Source organism: Equus caballus, chromosome 29, assembly GCF_041296265.1.
Source record: "Equus caballus isolate H_3958 breed thoroughbred chromosome 29, TB-T2T, whole genome shotgun sequence".
NCBI classification, from domain to species: Eukaryota; Metazoa; Chordata; class Mammalia; order Perissodactyla; family Equidae; genus Equus; species Equus caballus.
In genome coordinates this window covers 32,253,472-32,276,814 of record NC_091712.1, presented here as the reverse complement: position 1 = coordinate 32,276,814, position 23,343 = coordinate 32,253,472, and the positions used below count along the sequence as shown (strand labels likewise).

At 45.6% G+C, this 23,343-nt stretch overlaps 1 protein-coding gene across 24 annotated transcripts in view; it reads right to left on the bottom strand.

Moving 5' to 3' along the window:
- FRMD4A (FERM domain containing 4A) overlaps positions 1-23,343 on the bottom strand; it is a 589,108-nt gene that overhangs the window by 275,229 nt on the left and 290,536 nt on the right. For 2 of the 24 annotated variants that reach the window (XM_070255313.1, XM_070255311.1), the window contains exon 1: positions 4,016-4,603. The exons of 21 other annotated variants lie outside the window; for them this stretch is intronic. In XM_070255313.1, coding sequence (XP_070111414.1) covers positions 4,016-4,174 — 159 coding nt within the window. In that variant the 5' untranslated portion in view covers positions 4,175-4,603. Of the gene's footprint in view, positions 1-4,015; positions 4,604-23,343 lie in introns of those variants that run through there. One more of the 24 variants, XM_070255312.1, reaches the window with a different exon arrangement.

Below are 23,343 nucleotides of genomic sequence, written 5' to 3'. Positions count from 1 at the left end.
TTTTAGGGTCCACATAACACTTTTTGTTCTCTGTTAGTAGTTCCTACTAATATCATGATTCACATGTAAAGAATACAGATTGCCAGGCCTTAACTTCAGCTGTTCTCAATCATTAAGTCTAAGGTGGGGCTTATGAAATTCATATACATATATATAGATTCAAAGTGGCCTCCAGTGATTCTGTTGCTGCCTGTGTGGTTTTTGTAAACCTCTGCTCACTACCCGACAGTAGAATTAGGCTCCTTCTGCTCGAGGGCTCTCCGAATGGATTGCACATTAGAATCACCTGGAAAACTCGCGCAACCTCCCAACACTCAGGCCCTAGGTCAATTAAATCAGAATCTTCAGGAGCTGGGCCTGGGCACTGCGGTGTTAAAAGCTTCCCAGTTGAATTTAAAGTTCAGCCAGGGATTGACAGCCATCACTTTAGCCAATGGAGAGGCTGGAAACCATGAAAGCGTTGCTATGAAACAACAGAAAATGCATCGGTTGGTCTCTGCCCCTACTTCCCGACACAGAGCTCCTAAACCCCTTGTAAATTCCTAAGTGATCAGAGCACTAGGAGCATCTTTTCTTCTAGTATTTGGTCTTTGACCCTGGTTCCTGACAAGGTGTTTAAATCGCTTGGAATTTCCTGGGTGATAAGACTGTCTTTTATTCTAATGAGGTCACTCTGGGTGGGTCTGGATGGGGCTTGAAAGACCCAAGAAATGGTTAGAAACTTGCAAGTTTCAGCTCCATCCGCCATCCTCTGAGAAGAGGAGGGGGCTGGAGATTGAGTTAAAGATTGGTCATGCATGTGTGAAGTCTCCATAAATATCCTAAAACTACAGGGTTCCCAGAGCTCCTGGGTTGGTGAACGCATCCACGTGCTTGGAGGGTGGTGCAGCCCAAATCCATGGGGACAGAAGCTCCTGCACTCAGGACCCTTCCAGACCTCACCCTATGCATCTCTTCACCTGGCTGTTCATCTGCATCCTTTATCATACAATAAACTGGCAAACATAAGAAAGCGTCTCCCTGAGTTCTGTGAGCTGTTCAACTAAATGACTAAGTCCAAGGGGGTGGTCATAGGAACCTCCAACTTGTAGCCAAGTCAGGACAGAAGTTGTGGGTAACCTGGGGACCTCCTACTGGTGACTGGTGTCTGCAGTGGGGGCAGTCTTGTGGGACTGAGCCCCTAACTTGTGGGGTCTGTGCTGACTCCAGGCAGTTAGCGTCAGAATTGCTTGGTGTGGAAAAGCCCCACTTCTGGTGGCACAAGTGTTGTGAGTGTGACAGTAGTGTGAGAGTAAAGGAGAAACACAGGAAGTTTCTCCTAGACAATTGCCTTAACAAAATACATAACAACGGCCATTAATCCCCTATCACTGATAGAGACATTCTTGATGAATTTTTCCTAAGATAAAAAGCAGTAAGAATACAGTATATTTAAAAAACCCGCATTTCACATTTGCACATACTTTAGTACTTGCTGCATGCTTTCACAAATATCCCCTTATTGAATCCTTACTCTGCTATGAAGCTGTTACTCACACTCTATAAGAGAAAGAAAAGGCTACGAGACAAAGGTCAAGTTTTCCTGGAGCAAAATTAGTTTCTCTCTTCCCTGGAAGACTCTATTTATCGAAATGTAATCATTAGGTTTCTTGACTCTTCCCCAGGAGGCTGCGAGCTCCTGAGGATGGCCAGGATTTTCTTTTTTCTTTAGACCAACTCTGCTTGCCAGTGTGAATGGGGGCTGGGAGTAGGTAAAGCTGCCCGGTAGATGGTGAGTCTTGTCTGGAACTCCTTCAGACCACCCCCAGTCCAGCGCAGCTGCTTTTGGCTTCTCAACCTTCTCCCAGCCCCTCCACTTTGCTCTGCAGACAGCTAACTGGTCAACTTGGCCCCCAAATCGGTCAACTAGTTTAGATTTGCCATCCAGCTTTCCCCTCGGCAACCGCTTTCCAGACCCACCTGTGGGAATTTCTGCTGGCTGCAGATGAGGCTGTGTGGGTTACAGGCATCTGCTTCCGGGGCTGACCAGCCCTGCTCGGCTAGAGGACCGTGGACAAGCAGGAGGGGTGACTAGCCTTTGAGTTTCAATGGCCCACCAGGGGCTGGGCCCATAACCGCTGTTCAGTAAATGTCTGGTGAGTTGAGTTGAGATTGAGCGGGAACAAATTTTTTTTCCAGATCTGGTGGCCAATAATTCAACGTTCTCTTTGCTACACTTTAATGTTATAGAAAGTCCTCAAAAAGCCCCCTGAGGTGGGGCTAGCCCACCCTGCTTACTCGATTTAGAAGCTTGGTTTTTCCATAACTTCATGAGACACGAGAGAACACAACAGGAGATGAAAGGAAAGTGGGGGACAGAGGTAAGGAGCCAGGACCCTCAAACTCATTCACAATCACAGCAATGACTAAGAAGACAGAACCAGTTTCATTAAGGAATTAACCCCCCAAACACCAAGCTCTTTGAGATTTGACTGTAAACCAAGGTTTCAGAAAAAGCTTTGGATGGACAAACCAACCACGGGACTGCTTGAATCTCCCATCTGGGAGATTTTTTTCCAGAGTTCTTTCAGATTCACAATTCGTCACTGGAAACATTGCAGTGTAAATTTTTCAGATTGTTGTCAAACTTGGGAAGACTTCTCTCAAGTTTCTTTTATATATGATCCATTACAGACACATCTGCTGTTTATAGGAAAACTATAGGGATGTGCTCCTCAAACAGAAGAATTCTGGAAAAAAATCTCACTTCCAGAAAGCACTCGAATGGTCTTCACTCCGTCTGCCAATGGGGAAATGAAGAAGTCGGAGCAAGGCTGCTGGGAGGGCAGTGCCCCTCTGTGAAATCAGCTCAGCACTCTTGGGCACGTCTTCCCAGGAGCTGTCCCTTCCATGCAAATCCAGACATTCCACGAGGAGGGGTGCAGGAAGGAGCGGCTACAGCGTCCTGCATTGTTTAACCATTATGGTTCATTAAGGGATTAGACGTCGCCAAATTACGCCGAAAAATACAAAGGCCAGCTTGCCTGCTTGGTTCCCAGCGGTGTGGTGAGCCAGCTAACAAACAGAGGACCAAACCACTCCAGTTGACTTAGTGAAATAAACTGGGTTACAAAAATCCGTCAACTGAGGAAGAGCTAGTGACATTGCCTTCAAGAACCAGGTCAGGGAAGAACCCCCCCAGCTACTTCGCCTCTGGGTCAGTCTGGTTCCTTGCTCTCAGGCTGGGCTGGGGCTGTCAGGACTGAGTCCCGGGGCAAGCAGGGACCTGGCTTAACACCACCAGTCTGGACAGATGGACAGATAAGGAAAGCAGACGCTCTCCTCTCCTCCTTTTTAAGCGCAATGCACCCCTAGCCAGGTAACTCAGAATGACCACCCTCCTGCAGAAATTTTTCTCTCTTTTTCTTACGTTTGAGAAACAGAGGATGTGTGTGAACATCTGACTTCAGAGGCCACCGTGTAAGCCACCCAAGGGACAGGAAGGTGAGGACAGAGACTGGATATTGTTGCTCAGTGTTCTTCCCTTCTTGCCTCCTGATCCACAGCCAAATGCTCCTTCCAGCTTGTTACTACCCCCAACCCACACACACACACACACACACCATGAGAAAACAGCATCTCTCGTGAGAGGAGCAGGAACTCATGGAAAGAGCATCCTCATCTTTGCAGCCAGAAAAACTTTGGTTGAATCACAAGGCTCTGACATTTGCCAGCTGGGTGACTTTGAACAACGTATATCCTTCTCTGAGTTTCAACAACCTCGTCTCAAAAATGGTGACATAAGCACCTTAATTATCAAGTTGTTTGGAAAACTCAACTAGACGTTGCTTACAAAGCACCTCTCACGGTGCTGGGTGCCTAGAAGATGATGCTTAATTGATGTTAACTGCTCCCCCCATTTATTCGAACAAGCTTCCTAGTCCTAAACATGTGACAATACTTTACACCCCTTCCCCACCATCCCCCACCGATTTCTCAGGCTGCCAAGAAAAGTAAGAGGAGTTTCAGGTCCCACCTGGTAGACAGCCCTGGAGAAGCACCATGGTCTCAACATCAGCTGCAGGACCCGAAGGTTCCCCCCTCGGCATGTCCTCAGCGCCCGGAAAGTCAGCTCCCACATCAGCCGGTCCCAGCTACACAGCAGGTCCTCGGAGCCAAGGGGCCCCGCAGCCATGCCAGCTCCAGCCCCGCCTTCGCGCTTCTGGTCCCAGGCCCCACATCCAGGGCTGTGTTCTCTTAGTAACACAAAGTTCAAATGTCACTAAGATTTAATCAGGCAAGGAAAAAATGCAGTCAAAATAACTCCGTTTCCTCTCGTTCCACTCTCCTCTCCCCCTACCTTCCCTCGCCACTACCCTCCCTAATCTTCAGCGACTGTTTTCACTCAAGGATTAGCAAATGGCTCCTAAATCAAAATATTTTCTCCCTGTCTCTGGGAACTCACCAGGGACAAGGTAAAAATAAGCCTTTTAGCCTGCAGATAAGCGCACATCCCTCCCTTTTGGTGGACTGCCGCGGACACAGAGCTGGCTTTGGGGGCAGGTCAAAAGAGAATTTAGGGAAGAGCCTGAAGCCAGAGTCATCGCTGAGTTCTCGTGGTTCCGGGATTCCGTCCAGGGTGAGCAGCAAAGGGGAAGTCGCTGAGGCCTCCGCTGCCAACATTCCCAAGGCATTCCATCTCTTCTCTTGACCCTCTAAAACCTCGAGAACCAGAGAGCTGCGGCATGGCAAAGCAAAAAGCCCAAGTTTTTATCAACACTGGAGAAGTTGCTATTTCTGTGGGCAATGTGTAAAATCTCAGGCACTTTCTTTCCCAAGTTTAGGTTAGAATGAGAAGGCTGTGAAAAGACTTATCTGATAGATTTCGTACCAGTATCCACGATTTTGGAGGAAAGTGGAGAAAACAGATAAAAAGATCATATCTCATTTTTCCCCAGGCTGGCTCATGTCCTACAAAAGCTCTTGCAATTGGATGACAGATTGGATGATCCCTGTGAGGACCCTAACCCAAGGAAGGGCACCCAGCTAAACGTGGCACAGCTACTTGAGAGGTCAATTAAGTTGTTTTGATTTTTGATTATTTTTAGCTGTGTTTCAGAAGGGCATCTGCATGCTAATTCAATAGATTATGTACCAAAAGATGAGATTCCAGAGTAGGAAGAGGAGGCAAGAGGCAGAGGAGGATCCAGTCACAACCCAGCTTGTACAGTTAAGAGAAGGGATGTGTTTAGTCTTATATCATCTTCATTGCGTGGCCCTGAAAAACCAGTGTGCCTTCTGTGCATTCTTCCCATTTATTTATTCATTTCTCTTCACCTAGAACCTTTAATAGCATCGGAAAAGTAGTAGAGCATAACTCACCTACTGGAATGGACTGGAGTCAGACATATCTGAGTGTGAATGTGGCCCTACCACTTACTGTGTGATCTTAGACAAATTAATTAACTTCTCTGATTATCTCTTTACCTGTAAGATGGGAATCACAGGGTTGTCGTGAGGATTAAATGAGGTGATCTACTTAAAACCGATGACACAGGGTGTGGCATGCAGCTGATTTTAGTTTTTTTCTTTTAGGAGCACTTACCGTGATCAGGTAATTCAAGGACATTACCCACCACTGATAATAGGAAACTCTTGAGATCATTTCAAAATCTGTGTTCCTCTAAATCATCTTCTTTTAATTCCTTTTCTCTTTCTGCTATGGATCCGCGCATGAGTTAATTTAATTAATATGGGAAGCCCATTTTCATGGAAACTTTTCTCTGACAAGTTTTATTTTTCTATGAGTCATACACTCTGCATACCTTCATTCCTATATATTATTCCTTTATTTCCACATACCTGTCATAAAACGTGGGAGGTCCTAAGGAATCTTGTCTTTCTACAAACATCTCATCAATGGAGATAGTTTTACTTAAGAAAGAAGGAAGGAAGGAAAGAAAGAAAGAGAAGCTAAATTAAAAAGCAAATAGTACTTGGAAAATGACCACTCTATTAACATTAGTAACTGCCTTGGTATTTTCAAGGAAAAACAAGCTGCATCATAGTTTCGGCCTGGTCCTCGAGCTCATGCTCTCCATGCTCTGGGGATTTTGGCTGTGAACCAGGCTCTTATCCAAAGCATGTAATTACGGAATAGATAGGGACAATTTTAAAGGCACTGTTTTACTCTATGCTTAAATAATGTGACTTTAAAAATTAAAAATATGTTCAATATATATTTAGCTTATGGTCTGGGAATCTTTTGAGTCTAAAGGTGCCATATTAAGCTTTTTAAAAACATGCTGGAATATAAACATATTAATTCCTGAGAGCAACAAGAAGGGCAAGAATTCAAACTGCCCTGGTCTTTACGACCCATGGGACAGGGACAACCTCTGTGGAGACTTGCCCTGGAGCCGGCAGTCTGAGCCTGGCAATGCCACAGGTGTCTTGGAGCCCGTGGAAGCACAGTGTCAGGGACTGACCGTGCCCAAGTGCCAGCAGAGAATGCTGCCTGGTTTTGCTGGTGCAATCTCTCCAGCCATACCTCTGCTTCTGCGCCAGACATCAGGTCGCTGGTTTAGACTTTCCCAGGGCAGCTTCCCCAACGGCATCCGAGAGGCTGTGCGTGCAAACAGCACTACTACCATTGACCATGATGCTCTCCGCTTTTAAAAGTGATTTATAGTTCTCAGAGCAATTAGACACAGATGTGTGTCTCTGTGTGTATGGATGTGTGTATCTGTGTATAAGTATGTGTGTGTCTGTGTGTCTGTGTGTGCATGTGTGTCTGTGTCTTGTATGTGTCTGCATGTGCATCTGTGTGTGTGTACACACCTTCATTTCACAGAGGAGGAAGTCACAGCGTGGAGGGTCAGAGTGACCTGCCCAGGCCACGTGAACATTGTGATGGAGCTGAGACATGATGCTAGGGCTCAGCAGGCCAACAAATGACCTGGATTTGTCTCACTGACCCCCAACTCCTTTTATTCTCTTTCTTTATTCTTTCCTCAAAAATAACAGAAAATTGGGGTTTTCTAGGCAGTTTGCCACTTAGACCGTAGATCATGAAACTTAAAGAGTAAGGAATCAGTGACCTCCTGGGTGTCTAAAGGGTGAGGAACACCCTTTGAGATACGGAGAAGACATAATTTAGAGTAATCACTGGATCGCCCCTCCTTTCCTGAGACTTTTTTGCTAATGTTTGGGTGAAAAGAGTCTAAGTATTGAGTTTGTTGGCAGGATTGGGTCAGTGGCTGTATGTTCGCCCACTGTATGTGCTAGGGGGACGTCACAAGTAGAACCCAAGTCTTGGTCCTGCGGTTCCACATTTGGGAAGCAACCAGGGTTGGGGACTCTAAATCAGATGCTGACCCCAGAGGGGGACAGGCATCCGGAAGCCAGGAGTTCCCACCCAGGACAAAGGCAGGAGAGGTGGGTGGACCTTGCAGGGCATGGAAGGCCACACAAGGCACTAAGCGTCACTTCTACCCTACCCTTCTCCCAGCTGTCACCCTTGTCCAGCTACTACTCAGCTGCCCTGTCTCCACCTCCACGCCTCTGTGTTCTGTCCTTGTATCCAGACTCTCACTCTGTTTGTGTAAAGAGGAGGAATTTTTTTTAAGTCATAAATGCCTTTGCCTAACTCTAGGAATGTTTTCGGACCTAATTATCACCTTGAGAAGGACTCAGAAAAACTCTTAAGATGAAAGTAGTACGTAGGGCAATTATGAACAAAATTTGCAAATACACAGGAAATCACACACACAGGAAGAAGTATATTTATAGAAACCAAACAAGTATATTCAGGAATGCAATCTAATGGAACCCATCTTAATCACGCCTTGATTATTTACCGACATCTATTTTAGAAGACATCAGTGATGAGATTGACTGGAGGACTCCTATACTCTATGTCAGGTCAAAGTCAGCTACCAGAAGACACAGGTAGCATTTTTAAAAGACTCTCTTGGATGCATTTTGTTATCTTTTACTCACAGAATCTCATGGTAAAGGGTAGTTTTGCTAACATCAAGGCCAGTCCAGTTGAGGCCCAATACCAAGACATTTCAACCAGAATTAAGGACTTACTATAAGCCACAACTGTTCTCTTGGAAGAACTAAAGAGGATCAGTAGGCAACTTATTCCAAAGTGAGCCTCAGAAGGTGCTGGAAAATAAGTGAATGCATGGCAGTGAGGGGAAAAGCAGGGGTGTGTAGAGAAATACCCATCAACCATATTTTCAGGTTTTGCAGAGAGCAGATTCCTTTTGGATTTTGTGTGCAGTTAACACTTCTGGGCCACATATGGACCTTTTCAGCTCTTAGCTACTAATTCGCATTTTAATTCTATGTTTCCCTCCTAACTTCCAACACAGAACTCAAACTAAAACTTAGGTTCAAATCTTTTGCACATTCTGCTCTCTCCATCCATTGAATGCTTTTGTTTTAAAACGTCCATGTGTAACCAAAATGCTGGTCCGGGACAGAGCTGGAAGCTTTATTCTTTAAATGAATGTGGCCTATAACTCTTTGTTAGTATTCTTTAAAAAACACTTTATTGAGATATAATTTATATATCGTACACTTTGTCCACTTAAAGTGCACAATTCAATTGTTTTTTAGTACATTGACAGTGTTATACAACCATAACTACAATCTAATTTTAGAATATTTTCACCACCCCCCCAAAAAACCGTATATCCATTAGCTGGCACCTCCACTCCCCATTTCCCCCTCACTCTCTTCCCTATCCATAGGCAACCACTCATTTACTTTCTCTCTCTGTAGATTTGCCTATTCTGGCCATTTTGCATAAATGCGATCTTTGTGACTGGCTTTTCTCGCTGAGTATAATGTTCCCCAGGTTCATTCATATTGTAGCATGTATCAGTACTTCATTTCTATCCCTTGCAGAATAAAATCCCATTGTATAGAGCCAGCCACGGTGGCCTAGAGGTTAAAGTTTGGTGCTGTCACCGCTTCTGCAGCCCAGGTTCATTTTCCAGTCACAGAACCACAACACCTGTCTGTTGGTAGCCACGCTGTGGTGGTGGCTCACATAGAAGAACTACGAGGACTTACAAATAGGATGTACGACCATGTACTGGGGCTTTGGGGAGGGAAAAAACAAAGAGAAGAAGATTGGCAACAGATGTTAGCTCAAGGCGAATATTTAAAAAAAAAATCCCATTGTATAGCTAGACTACATTTTGTTTATCCACTCAGCCATCGGTGGGCATTTGGGTTGTTCCCACTTTGGGGCTATTGTGAATAATGCTGCTACGGACATTCATGTAGAAGTTTCTGTGTGGATGTATGTGTTCATTGCTCTTGGGTACAAACCTAGGAGTGGAGTTGCTGGGTCATGTGGTAACTGTATGTTTACCCTGTTGAGGACCTGCCAAGCTGTCTCCCGCAGTGGCTGCATCATTTTCCAATCCCACCAGCACCACATGAGGGTTTTAATTTCTCCACATCCTCATCAACCTTGTTATTGCCTGTCTTTTTGGTTATAGCCATCCTAGTGGGTATGAAGTGGGAGTGTTTTTGCTATCCTAATTGAATTCTATGACATGGCCTTTGAGTAGGATGGAGTGTGCGCAGCAAGCAGAAAGGGCTGCCATTAGGGGGCTGGCCAGCTCACCTTCTGATTTAGGCCCCAGCTCACTGCAGCAGATGGACCCTGGGGAAGCAGAAGCAGAGGGTGCTGAAGAATCCAGAATTTCCCCTTCCTTCCTCTACAGTTCCCCTCCACCTCTCTTTCTTTGGCGCCTGACGCTCTCCCACCTACCACCTGGGGCAAAAGTCCAAACATTTTGGAAGTTCTCATTTGTCGCTTTATAATCCCAGTGCCAGCTCTTTGGGAAAAGGATATTTAGAAATAGCACTTGCACAGTAAAGCGAGTGGGAGATCTGTAAAACCCAAACCCAAACAATCTTTTGAAATCCTGATCTGTTTCAGCAGCGCTCACTAACATATTTAATCCCATATTTGGGTCTGGAAAATGTCCCAGCTCTGACAAAGAAGCATCATTGCGTCATCATCCATCAACCTGAGAACCCAAGAGATGCGTCTATATAATTGCCAGGGAGCCCATTCTGTTCATTTAGGGGGAGGAGAATAACTTTTTAAAAAATGCTTGGCTGTGTCTATAAAAATATTTTGGGTCCCTGGGAAAGTAGAAAAGAGATAGGAGCTGCCCTCTGGCTTAAGCACTCCAGAGCAGCATGCCAAGATCTATGTTTAGAAATATTTCCCCCAAGCTCTACAAACCATTATACAAGTGATCTTATGGCTGTAAAAGTGATGTCATCCTATCAATTACCCCATTTACGAAAAGTAAGTTCTCATATACATGCCAGGCCCCAACAGAAATAAAATCAGGGCTGCCTGAATTAAATCAGTCCTGGCCCTAAATGAGAAATTAAATGCCCTCAGCTCCTATTTTCTTCATCTCTTGTTATTTTGTTTCCATGGAACTCAGTGGCCAAGGATGGTTTTTAAGCATTTATTTTGTGAGTGTGTGTTTATGTGATCACAGCCTTATGTGAAAAAATATATGTCTTGTTTTTTTTTAGGGGTTATAAACATTTGGAAGAGCAATGATCTGGGATCTGTTGAGTGAAGTTGGAAAGTGGGGGTCCTAGTCACAAAAAATGAGGGTCTGCCTGCTTGAGAAATGGGTCTCCATTGGGAGGGGGAGGAACTCCAGAACCACTTCCTTCTTACAGGAGAGGATTAAGATGAGTTAATGCTTGAGGCTGACCAGGTGGTGTAGTGGTTAATTTTGTATGCCCTGCTTCTGCAGCCCTGGGTTCGCAGGTGCAGATTCTGGGTGTGGACCTACACACGGCTCATCAAGCCATGCTGTGGTGGCACCCCACATACAAAATAGAGGAAGATTGGTACGGATGTTAGCTCAGGCCAATCTTTTTCACACACACACACGCAAAAGATGAGTTAATGCTCCTAGGAGAGTTGGTGAGAGAGAATTAACACTTTCCCTCCAAGTGGGAAGTGAGAAGACCTTAGAAAATTTGTGTCTAGAAGCTGTGAAGAGATCTGAGGATAACTCAGTGAGGAGAAAGTTAATATTTCTCCTCCAGACGTAAAGGAAGTCAAGTAGAACTTATAAGAGGTAAATAGGGATGAGAACACTTGGTTTTTACCTATAGTTTAAATTCCTTTTAACCCTTGACCCATGTTTATAATATTACATTGTTTATAATATAAGATATCAGAAAGTTTTTTAAGAAAAATGTGTTATTCATTTCCAGTAAAGTCTCTTTCTTCTCTAAAACTCCATCTAATTTAGCAATCTTCATCTTGTTTTTAATCCCTGGTATCTCAAACTTAACAGAAATGTAATAAGTACTGAGCGAATGAGAATGTGTATTGTATACAAAAGCACAGGCTTGTGGTCTTTCCTGCCGCTCTTGGGTGACACGCTGACATAAAATCTACTCTGGAGAAGTTTCAGCTCCCTAACAGGAGGTATCATTGTTCTTCTTGTTTTGGCTTCTGAAAGAGTCGGTATATCAGGGTTAGCCCCAAATCTCCTTCCTCATTCAGCAATGAAGACATGACACACTATGACAAGGACAATCCAAGAGGCTTGATGAATGGGCATGGAATGGCCTTGCTAATGTAGGTGGGGTCAACACAGCCTCTGTGGGTCAGATGCAATTTTGGTGAGCTAACGACTTTGGGAAGCCATTTTCTAGGAGGCATTTTTCTCTCGGCTTCTTAGAATGTTTTTCTCAAGGGGAAAAAGAACACAGAGACATAAAGGACGTCTGGCTACTCGAAGGACCCCGCTGGGAGACTACCTGCTGACCACGACGTTGTCTCATCCCGCCGCTGTGCATCGTTAGTACCACTGAGCCCAGAGGTGGGGACCCCCACCAGCCCATAGCTACGCCTCCTTCTAGAGACTGTATTCCAACACGGCTGTGGCAAAAAAATCTATTTTATTCTAGTGCATCACATTTTCTAAAGCTAACAGAAATCCTCTTAATCCGGAAAACCCCCAAACACATAAAACAAAACAAAAAGCAACCATGAGGTCTTTAGTCGAGTTGGTCAGTGGCGATCGGATTAGTCCATGAATTAGACTTTTGTAGTACAAATTCAAAGTGAGCCAAAAAGACAAATCCTTTGATATGTACAAAATCCGGCCTATTTTAGGACAAGCTTTTTGTGAGTTGCCTAGACTACTGATGAAAAATTTAATTCTGTATTTTCTCATCAAGATCTCTTATAGATAAAAATCCTTATTTGAGGTGCTGTTTTTAGAACCATTTGAATTAGCCTGACTATAGGTAGCCCGGTCTTTTCTAGATCAGTGGCTGACCTAGAATGGCAGAGATGGGTTAAGATTTAGCAACAGAGTTTGGAAAACCAAGAACTATATTGAGGTTGGAGATCTAGGCAAATTCTGGATAGGAGATCAGACGCCCTGAATCATCCAGAACTTGAAAGACAAAGTGAATCAACGAGTCCAAAGCAGGCTATCAAAATATCTGTGAACAGTGGATCCAGAGTTCAGGTCAACCAGGAAGCCGGAAAGTAGACGAACTGAGAGCAACAGCAAAAGACACATGAAAGGGCAAGCTTGAGTGCTCATGGCTGGGTGAAGATTGAAGGGCGAGCAAAGCAGTGGGCTCCGTCCCACCTGCCTGTGCAGAGGATTTTTACATCCTTCCTGTTAGGGGAGCAGTCAAGCTCCCAGCGGGACACAAGTGACCTGCAGTTGGAAGCGGGTGAGTGGGGACCTGCCAAAGCACAGGTGTGCAGGTGAGAGGCAATAAGGTCCTCCTTGCCAGGCACTCTTCTCAGCCATCTCAAATTCCCCCTGTGTAGGGGTTGGCCCTATGGGTGGCCAAGTGCTTAAGTCTGCACACTCCACTTTGGCGGCCCAGGGCTCACCAGTTTGGATCCTGGGTGCGGACCTACGCACCACTCACCAAGCCATGTTGTGGCGGCATCCCACATAACAGAACTAGAAGGACTTACAACTAGGATATGCAACTACCTACTGGAGGGTTTTGGGGAGGGAAAAAAAGAGGAAGATTGGCAACAGATGTTAGCTCAGGGCCGATCTTTCTCACCAAAAAAAAGCAGACCTTAAAAAATTAAAAAATACAAAAATAAATCAAATTCCCTCTGTTTGGTCTTTTCTATATCCAGTTTCGGACAGAGGCCAAGTGGCCCATCTAAGTGAAACATTTGCTTAACCCAGAGCTCAGCATGTCCCTGAATTTGCAAAAGGTTCTTTTCCTCATTTAGAAACCCTGACATTGGAGAGCCAGGAGGGTCAGAGAAACAACCAATGGAAAGAAATTGAAAACCCTTTAAGGATTCAAGAGAAAAAAATGTGATTACTCCCACCCAGGCCATGAAAGCATCTGAAAATCTGTAAGGAAAACTAACTTAGACTTTATGGTTCGATCTGTCACAAAAAATACACTATAATGAATTTTTCCTGTTTTTTCACAAGAAGTCTCTGCGTGGTAAAATTTGAGGTGAATTTCCACTAGAGAGGGAGGAAATTGGATCGGGGTATTGGTTATTTCTCCCCTGGTGCAGAAACAAAGGTGATGATTTAAGATTCTCCTGTGGAGATGCTCAGCAGCTAAGTGCCTTCTGTTCCTGTCTCTAATAAACGGGCACAATGGCATCATTGTACCACAGCTGGGACCAGGCTCCTGTTAATTAAGCACCGGTAATGGGCAACTCAGAGCTCTGCTTGGTGAGTTTGACCACAATTAAGCGGCCTGAGGCACTCTCTCCAGGGAGCCCTCCACCCCCTCCGCCAAAACTCTGGATGGATTTCAAAATGTGAAAACCAGAGCAGCCCACGTGGCTGGGGTTTCATGAAACTGAACGTGTGTTCAGAGCCCAGACCCAGGTTGACAACCCTGCCCTCATTTCTTGAGCAATGCGTGGATACATTCACCTGTTGGGTTTCATACCCCCAACCCTCTGGGCTTCAGATAGTGATTTTCTTTTTAAATCGTGGTAAAATACACATAACATAAAATTTACCATTTTGACCACTTTTAAGTGTGCAATTCAATGGTATTAAGTACATTTCCATTGTTGTGCAACTGTCATCATCATCCTTCTCCACAATGAAAACTGAAATTCCATACTCCAGAAAGAACCCCCCATGGCCTTTGGTAACCACCATTGTACTTTCTGTGTCCATGGATTTGACTCCCCCTGGGTACCTCATGGAAGTGGCATCACGCTGTATTTGTCCTCTTGTGACTGGCTTATTTCATTTAGCACAATGTCTTCAAGGCTCACTCACGTTGTAGAATGTGTTAGAATTTGCTTCCTTTTTAAGGCTGAATAATATTCCATTGTGTGTATATATCACACTTTGTTTATCCATTCATCCATCACGGGACATTTGGGTTGCTTCCCTCTTTTTGCTGGTGTGAATAATGTTACTATGAACACGGGTGTACAAACATCTGTTTGAGTCCCTGCTTTCACTTCCTTTGCATCCTTTGGGTGTAGACCTAGAAGTGGGATTGCTGGAGCATACGATGACTCTATGTTTGATTTTGCAGGACCTGCCATACCATTAGACAGTAATATTTTCCACCTACTGCTTCTGCCCTGTCCAGTTCAAGGGCCACTTCTTGGCAGGCTGGGACTTGGCTCCCAGATGGACACATGGCTGCTGACATCCAGGACTTGTGTCCCCTAACGACCCTGCTCAGGTGGCCGGGGGTGAACCTGCGCTCCTTCGCACGCACAAGCCTCAGCTCGCCCTGACTGTTCCACGCCTGCTTGACTTGCACCCTCATTCCCAGGCTGGACTGGGAGGCCAGCTCTGAGATCCGCCTCATATATCTGGTGCCAAGGACTCTGTGTGGCCCTGGCAGTTCCCTCCTCCTGCATACTCAGCACTGGCAACTCTGCTTGTCATGACTCAAAGGGGCTTAGTGGTTAAGACAGTCAGGCTCCTCTGCTCAAGGCCGGGGGCAAGGGACAGAGGTCAGGAATAGGTGGTGCCCTCTGAGCAAATCATGCTGGCCCAGGGTGTTTAGGGGTCGGTGGCTTCCGGCTGATGGAGGCTGTGGCCCCATATAAATGACCCTCAATTGAGGTTAGTGAGGGTGACCTAGGGTCAGGCATGGGGACGTGGAAAGCTACCAGAGAGGGCCTAGGAGCCTTTCTGATCTGAAGAAGGCCCCCAACTCCAGCAGAATTAGCAAGAGGGAGGCAGGGGTCAGGTCTGCAGCCGGGCAGGCTCCAGCCTCCATGGGAAAGGGGACGCGGATCAGGGTCAAAGGCACGAGCCCGCTGGCTTGTCCTGAGTTTTAGGAAACACGAGGGTCCCTGGTGCACCCAGAGGCTTCAGAGCCAACAGACACTTCCCGCTAGTGCAGGTCAGCCTCCTGCAACTCCGCCAGCCTTTGGCCAAAGCTGATTTGGGAATGGAGTGGGGCCGTTCTTACACCTGGAGCTGGGAAGGGCTGGCAAGGAGGGGCCTGACAGGATCCACCAACTTGTTCTGAATGAAACTTCTCCGCACCCCTTTTGAGGCCACCAATCACAGGGAGACCTCAGCAGCTTTGGACACCTCCACTGCCTGGAATGGCAAGTTTGGGGGGCCTGCCTGGATCCTGCACTAGGGACTGTCATCTCTCCTCCCCGGGCATTAGCATTTCAGCCGCGGTAGCAGCCCTCCGCCACCTGGGCCCTCCTGTCCCATGGACCACTGGTTGTCAACCTGGCTGTCCGTTAAAGTCACCCAGGAAGCTGTCATGAAACGCTTTCACCTGGGCCCCACAAATAGGGATTCTGATTTTATTGGTCAGGGGGAGGGAGCTGGTATTGCTACTTCTAAAAATCATCCCAGGGGTTCTAAGGTACAGGGAGGGAAAGGAACCACCTCCATGGACCAGCACTGGGTCTCTGTCTTGCACAGAGAGGAGTTCCTCTAACTCAGGATGTCACCTAAATGTCCAGGCCAGTGTTCTCACTCTGCAGCCTGCGTTAGAATCAGCTGGAGGTCACCTTCAACCCAGATCTCCGGGCCTCACCCCGGTTTCTCACTCAGCAGATCAGATGTCGGGCTCTGTCACATGCATTTCTATGACATTTCCAGCTGAGGCTGAAACCCTGGCCACGCTTTGAGAACTACAACACCCCTCAATTCTCGGGTTTGGGGTGATTGAGAGGAACGGAAGGGAGCAGTGTCAGTCACCGTATTTACTGCTTACAGACTCATTCTTTGATACCCTTTTCATATGACACCCATTTACCTCTGAGCATCAAGGAAAGGACACCCCAGCAGAGTCGCTGGTCCATGGTGGGGGCTAATAGATGACCCTTTCCCCATAGGCAGAATGGAAAGTCAACTCTTAAGGACCATCTACCCCAGTATTCCTTGCTCCCTCCCCGGGAAAAATAATACAATAGTTAAAAGAAATATTTTGTTAAAAGGAATGCAATTATTCTTCCTACCACGAGGGTCCGCTTATTGAATTGAAAAGCCTGAATCTTAGTAACGTGTTTATTTCTAAATTAAAACAGTTCCTTAAGGATGTGATATTTCAGTACTGGAGGCCCCAAAGGCAGGAATGAAGCAGCTGAACTGAGACCCCGCATCACTCACTCTTTTGTCCCCGTGGCCGGGAGGCCAGCACATTCAGAGGTTACAGTGTGCCGTCAACAAAGAGTGTTTAGACCCTTGCTTTAGAAATGAGTGACTCATCTTTGGGTCATTTTCTTGTCTATCTCCCTTCTCTCTCCCCGCTCCCCTAACCATGAGAAACTGCAGGCGACACCCTTACTCTTCTTTATGTCAACGCACAACGGACACAAATGTTGCCGATCTGGAAACCTGACTTCCTGTGATTAAGGAGGACATCCTACAATTTAACGGAGCAAGATTTCTAAGCAAAGCAGAAAGTCGAATGATTTCAGAGATTGCGTCCCACCTACAATTAACTAGGTCACAGCTGGAAAGGAAGAGGGAAAAACATTAAATCTCTCCAAGGCTGGAGCATTCGATAGCATCTGAGGCAAAAAACTGAGCATGTCGTTTTTCTTTTTTAAAAGGAGGAGGATTAAATCCATCAGCAACAAGTATATCTGAGATATGATAGAAATTGAAAAAAACCTCTGATCAGGCAACAGGCAAAGGCTGGCATCTCAGGCCTACTTATTTAATATTTGTACACAAACAAGAGGGATGCAGAAATGACCTCCTTCATATTTAAAGGCCATGATCTCCTTTTAATCTGTGCAGTGGACTTGGGATTATGCACAACCCCTAAAGATTCCCCTTTGGTCATGCAAGGGTTACAGACTTTTTAAGGCCCAGGACTGTTTCAGTCTGTAGGACTTCCAAATTTGGCAAATATAAAATTCTCATTGTGGACTCTTTTTTTTTTTTTTTTTTGGTGAGGAAGATTGGCCCTGAGCTAATATCTGTTATTAGACTATTTCAGAGTGGATTATATTTCAAGTATCCACAAATTCTTTTAAGGAGAGAATGCTTTTCAGAAGGGTACATCTCAATGTGCTCTGTCGCTTTCTTTCTCTCTTGTGACTCCCTGCACTGTGGAATTTCATTTCTCATTGTGTGGGCTGGACAGTCCCCCTGGTCTTGCCCAAATATTTATATAAAATAGTTATGGTAAAGATGATAGGTAGATGGATATAGAGATAGACAGAGATATAGACAGGTAATATACATAAATACATAGAGATAGATATAGATAGATGATATAGATACAAGATATCCGAAATAGGGATGAGAAAAAAACCAATCTATGATGTCCATCTGCCTCAGTTAAGACACTTTAGAGTCTTGCTATTCAAAGTGTCCTCCATGGACCCCAGCATCCACACTCTGTGGGAACTTGTTATAAATACAGATTCCCGGGTCCCGCCCTAGGCCTGCTAATCAGAATCTGTTTTTGACATGACCCTCTGATGATCCCTTTGTACATTGACATTCAAGAAGCACCGCTTTAGAACATAACAGCCAGGAACAATGATCTTCAGTGACTTTAGTTTTCAGTTACGGAAATCTTAGCCCTGATGAAACCTTAGGTGGAAACATAAATATCTTGGAAGCAGAATGGCTCTGGTTGAGGCAGAGGCGAGTTACCCATCTCCCCAGCCCCCTGGTGGCACCTCCCACCCCACCACCTCTTTGCAGCAGTTGCTTCTACTTCTGTGGGTGCAGCAAACATTCCTAGCACATGAAACCTAACACCGACTGGCCGAGGGGACACAGGCCACCACTTTGAGTCTTCAAACAACATCTAAGCACCGGCATATTAGGAGTGTTCAAGCAATACTAGGTGATCTCTAACAATTGGTTTTAGAGCAAGATTAGGTGCAGAAGCCGAGCTCAGAAGCTCCACAGCAGAACATAGGAGGAGACGTCCAAGAAAGCAGGAAGACAGCAGACTTAATATGAGAGGAAGACGAGACACAGACAGAGAAATGGAAGTGGCTCTATAGTTAGAGCAAATATAGGACACGCGGTTAAACTTGGATTTCAGATAAACGACACGAGACGTACTCATACTAAAGAACTGTCTGTTGCGTATCTGAAATTCAAATTTAACTGGGCATCCTGTCTTTTCACTTGCTGCATCCGGCAACCCCAGTTCCTCTCTCAAGAACACTTTTCTCAGTAGCTTGGGCCCCAGGAGTCACACTCCAGTTTAGACGCCACCCAGACTATACCAGAGAGTTCTCTGGAGTCAGACTGCCTGGGTTCAGATCCCAGATCTGCCAATGCTGGCTGTGGGATCCTCGGCAAATGATTTAATCTCTCTGTTCTGTTTTCCTCCTCCGTAAACTGGGGATGCACCTGAGAACCTGCTTCCCACAGATATCTGGGCATTAGAGGAGAAAACATCTGTAAATTAAAGCATGATGTCAGCCACAAAGCAGGGGCTCATGGAACAAGTGTGCTTTACGTGGTTGTCCGTCAGGTCAAGCTCCCTGGGCTCAGCAACTTCCTTTCTGTCTGAATTTGCTCCCAGTCATTTTCTTGGAGACCTGAGATCAATCTGGAGAGGGAGATGGACTGAGAAGAGGACGTGGTGCTTGAAAAACCAGAGAAGGAAGTGCTTCCCTCTCTGTTTCGAGGGTCCTGGCCTGGCGGCCATCCGGTCAGTGCATTTCCTTCCTCCCATTCCCAGAGGGCTGTGTCTGGGGATTTGCAAGGGAAGGAGGGAGGGGAACGTGTCACTTGATATTTGCTCCTTGACCCCGTTAATTCACTCCAGGATGGAAGCACGATCCTGAGACCTTCCTTTGCCAGCGCTTCTGGACCTTACATCTTAGCCTTAAGGAGCCAAACCTGCCTTCCTGGCACTTAGCTGAGAAACAGGAGTTCCAAGAGCCTGGCAAAGGGGACAAGCCCTAGGACAGTGACATCTTCCATGTCCAGGTCAGAGATGCTCAGAAAGCTGCAAAGCCGGAACCAGCATTTGGGAAGGTATTTCTTCCTCTTGGAGTAAAGCTGACCCACCATTGAAGCCTCGTTGTTTCTCAGCCTTTGTTCCCATCAACTCCAAGATCAGAGACTAGATCCTGGTTTAAAGGATGGTTCTTAAACATTAAACAAATAAAACAAGAAAGCCGAAGTATCTGGGGGTGAGTGGGGCCCGAAGTTCCCCCGGAGGAGACATGGGAGCCAGGTTCCACGGCGCATTCGGAGCCAGAATCCCTAAGGGAATCGAACAATTACCCCGAAACTGCTATCGGAACGCTGCGGTTTTCCTAAAGCCGTGTTCTTGGCTTGCCTCCTCTTCCTGGCACCAACCCATCGCCTGCAGCGGATCTTTCCCAGGAAGCTATTGTTATTTGTGCATCCGATAGTTTACAGCAGAGCACGCTGAGAGCAACATTTAGAAGGGAAAAGAAAAAAGAACTGTAGGGTGAAAAGGACAAAACGGAGGCTTTTGACCTCCTGGTGGGGACCGAAAAGCAGAAACACCTCTTTTTTTGGTCCTCTGCACCACGAGTGAGGACTCTGTAGAAAAGTCATTCTCGGGCATTGTTGGAGCTTGTGTGTAAGGTGGACATCAGACGCGGAGATTCAGAGTGAGGGTAAGCACCTCTGATCCTCCACTGGGGATCCCCGCTATGGGGTAGTCTCTGTTCTTCCCAAGAGGACCCCTGAACCGCCACCTACGGGCTGCGCTGTTGCCGAGTACGCGCGGTACACAATGGGGTGAAATGGAGTGGCTTTGTTTTGTCAGGGCTGAACATTCTGAATGAATTCATTCCCTTCTGGGAAAAAGAACTGCCCTGTTCAGAGCACCATGTTCCCATGTCTCAGCTTACCTTGATGCATTTTTGATTCCTCGATTGGGATCGTGAGTTCTGCCAAGAAAAGGGATGAAGCATACTTTGTTCTATGTTTTACTCTCAATCCACCATGTCTCCATTGTATTGGTTTCCCTTACAGAAACTAACACAAACAGAAGAGAAAGCGATAGGTTTCCATGCCACTTGGCGGGGGAGTGCAAAATATATGCATGTAAATAGATACATGGAATATAAAGTAAACTGGAAATTGAGTAATATAAAATAGAAAAAGGAAAAGAAAAGAGCAGGTTAAAAGGATGCCATAAATGTGGAAAAGCACCTAGAATAAGTAGCTCTGAGTTTCCTGGCAGCCAAGGTAAAAAAGGTAAGCTCATTGAATCATATATGTCTTCTCTCCCAAAAGGAATTAACAGGGGGAACTTCATGTAAGGGATACTGAATAACATAAGGAACAATATCTTTAACTATCTGAAAAAGTCTCAAAAGCATTTTTACTGACGTTTCTTTTGTCGACTTTCTGAGCATGGTGGTACCTTACCCACTCTCTCCCTGCCCACAGCCCAGGCTGTGCCCAGACATGCCTATAGCCATGTTAGTGGTTCATGCAACTCCTCCAGACTCTTCCTCCTACCTTCTGCTTTGAATTCACTTCTCCCCTGATTTCTCTTGTCTCCATTTGGCCGTTTCCAGATTTCTCCAGCTCCTTCTAACACTTTCAGACTCGTGACCCATTAGCCTGTCTGTGGGGCTTATTTTAGGACTCACTGCCAGCAGCAAACTCTCATACCTCACCTTGGTTTAAATTCTGTAAATCGTGCCCCCTCCTCTCCAGGCCCTGTCTGACACCTAGGTTGCCTGGCCCCAGTTCTGGCCCAGAATGGGTTGCCGCATGTCTGCAAAAAGGGGTACTAAACATCAGCTCTCAACGAAGATGAATTACATCTTAATAAAATAACCTCAGCAGGAGTTGAGAAAATATGGGCTACATATATTGATATTTGATTATTTAACATAAAACGGCAATGGTATAAAGGAATTAAAGTCATGAGTAGCTAACATGCCCATTGATCTGTTTCTCTTGGGCATCAGACATCCCTAGGAAGTCTTCAGTTACGCTCTAGAATGCAGTCAATTGTGAGTTGCCTTATCCAGCAAGAAGTGGAAATGAAGATACTCTGAGATTAAGATCAAAGAGATAAATCTCTGCTGTGGCTATGACAAGGGAGAGCTGCTACTCAGAAGGGACATTGAGAAGTGTGACTCGCATGGTCCCCCAGTTGGAGCACCCTTCCACCTTGACCTCCTGGTGAGTTGAAGAGCTCCTATGGGGAGAGTCAAGACTTTCATCAGAAAGGGAGCTGTGAATCCATTCAAGTTCTTGCTCAAGGACTTGGCTGAGACCCCAGAATTCTCCTCCGTCAGGCATGAAAGAGATGATTTAGAACTAAAAGGTTTGAGTTCAGCTGTTACCAGCCAACCACCTTGATCATAAAAGAACCTCCTTTTGGCTCTTGTGCAGCCTCTGGTCTTGAGTAGGACCACACACTGCTGGTGTGTAAATATGAGTTGGCCACAAACTATACCCCTAGATGGTGGGGTGATTGCTTCATTGGATGAAATTGTTCGATATGGTCCACTTTAACCCTGGAGAACATCTGCCAAAAGCAAAAGAATGTGGTTGATGCTAAGCCACTTTATCAGACAGTAATTAGGCTGTAGTTTCAGTTGCTTCTTAAGATCTGTTCCTCTTGCTAGGTAATCTAACCATGCTGTCGGCAAAGAGGATGTTGTCTTCCTATTTCCTATAGCTGGAGGATATGCATTCAATTTATTTAAATGTATTTTAGAATTTGCATTGAACCTATCAAAAGAATTTTTAAAAAATTCTGATTTAGCAAGAGGATCATGCTGCCAGCTGGAGGGCCTGAGGATATATTCCAAGATTAGTTTTTTGTACTGAGATGTCTCCTTTTTACGAAATTCAAGACTGGGGAGAGAAAATACATAGATATTTGGGGTGGGACGGTGCTCATTTTATTATAGAAGTTGAAAACTGGCATCTTGTGGACCAAACATAGCCTGCAGACATGTTTTGTTTGGCAGGTAATGTTTTCCTTTAAGCTTGGTTTAGTTGCCAACATAAAAAAAATTGAGATATTTCATCTCTCTCTCTCTCATACACATATACATGTATATTTTCCTTAATTATAAGAAAATTGCACAAAGATTTTCTATTGAAAAGTCAAAAGATCTGGGAATGCCAGCCCCACTTTCCCCATGGCGAAGCGGAGGAGTAGCTGGTCTCATTTGCTAGGGCACGAATTCTCCAGTTTGCAATGTGCCTCTTTCCCTATTGTCCTCCATTTGTTTGACCTGCTTGGCTCCTATAGGCATTTGAATTATAACGCCGGTGGGGGGCCCGATTTTATGGGATGACTAGAGTGGATAGAGGCAGCTCAGGGTTAAGATGAAGCTTTAGGTCCTAAGGGCATCATAGGAGGTGTATGCAAAGTCTTGAAAGTAGCCAATTTCTGGTTGGTGGGTCTCAGAAGGATCAAGAAAAGTCTTGTCCTGCACAGGCCCTATTCTAAGACACATTATACATGTTTCTCTCATGCCACCTTAAGGCCATTTGACTGAAGGAAAGAGGAAGTCACAGAGTCCCCGAGATACTTTTGTTTGCTATTGGGCATGTTGGTCCGGTCCTGTCCGGAGGAGACCTCAGAGCACACGTCCAGGGATAGTACTAGAAATGAGGACAATTAAGATGGTCTGGGAATGGACTCTGGCTGAACCAAATGCCACAGGACATCAGTATTGCTCACAGAGGTGACATTGAATGGGATGGCGTATGGCTTGGGGAGCTGGCTCTGGCTTGTTGGGCGTTGGTCCTCAGGAGGGACTACGGTGCTGTCACTAGAGGCCACAGTGTGAGCATATCATTCTATGCAGCTGATTTCAAAGCAACACGTGCCCCTTGTGTGTTTCCAGAGGATTTTTTTCTTTCTTTAGTGGCTCCTGTCCTTAAATGCTCT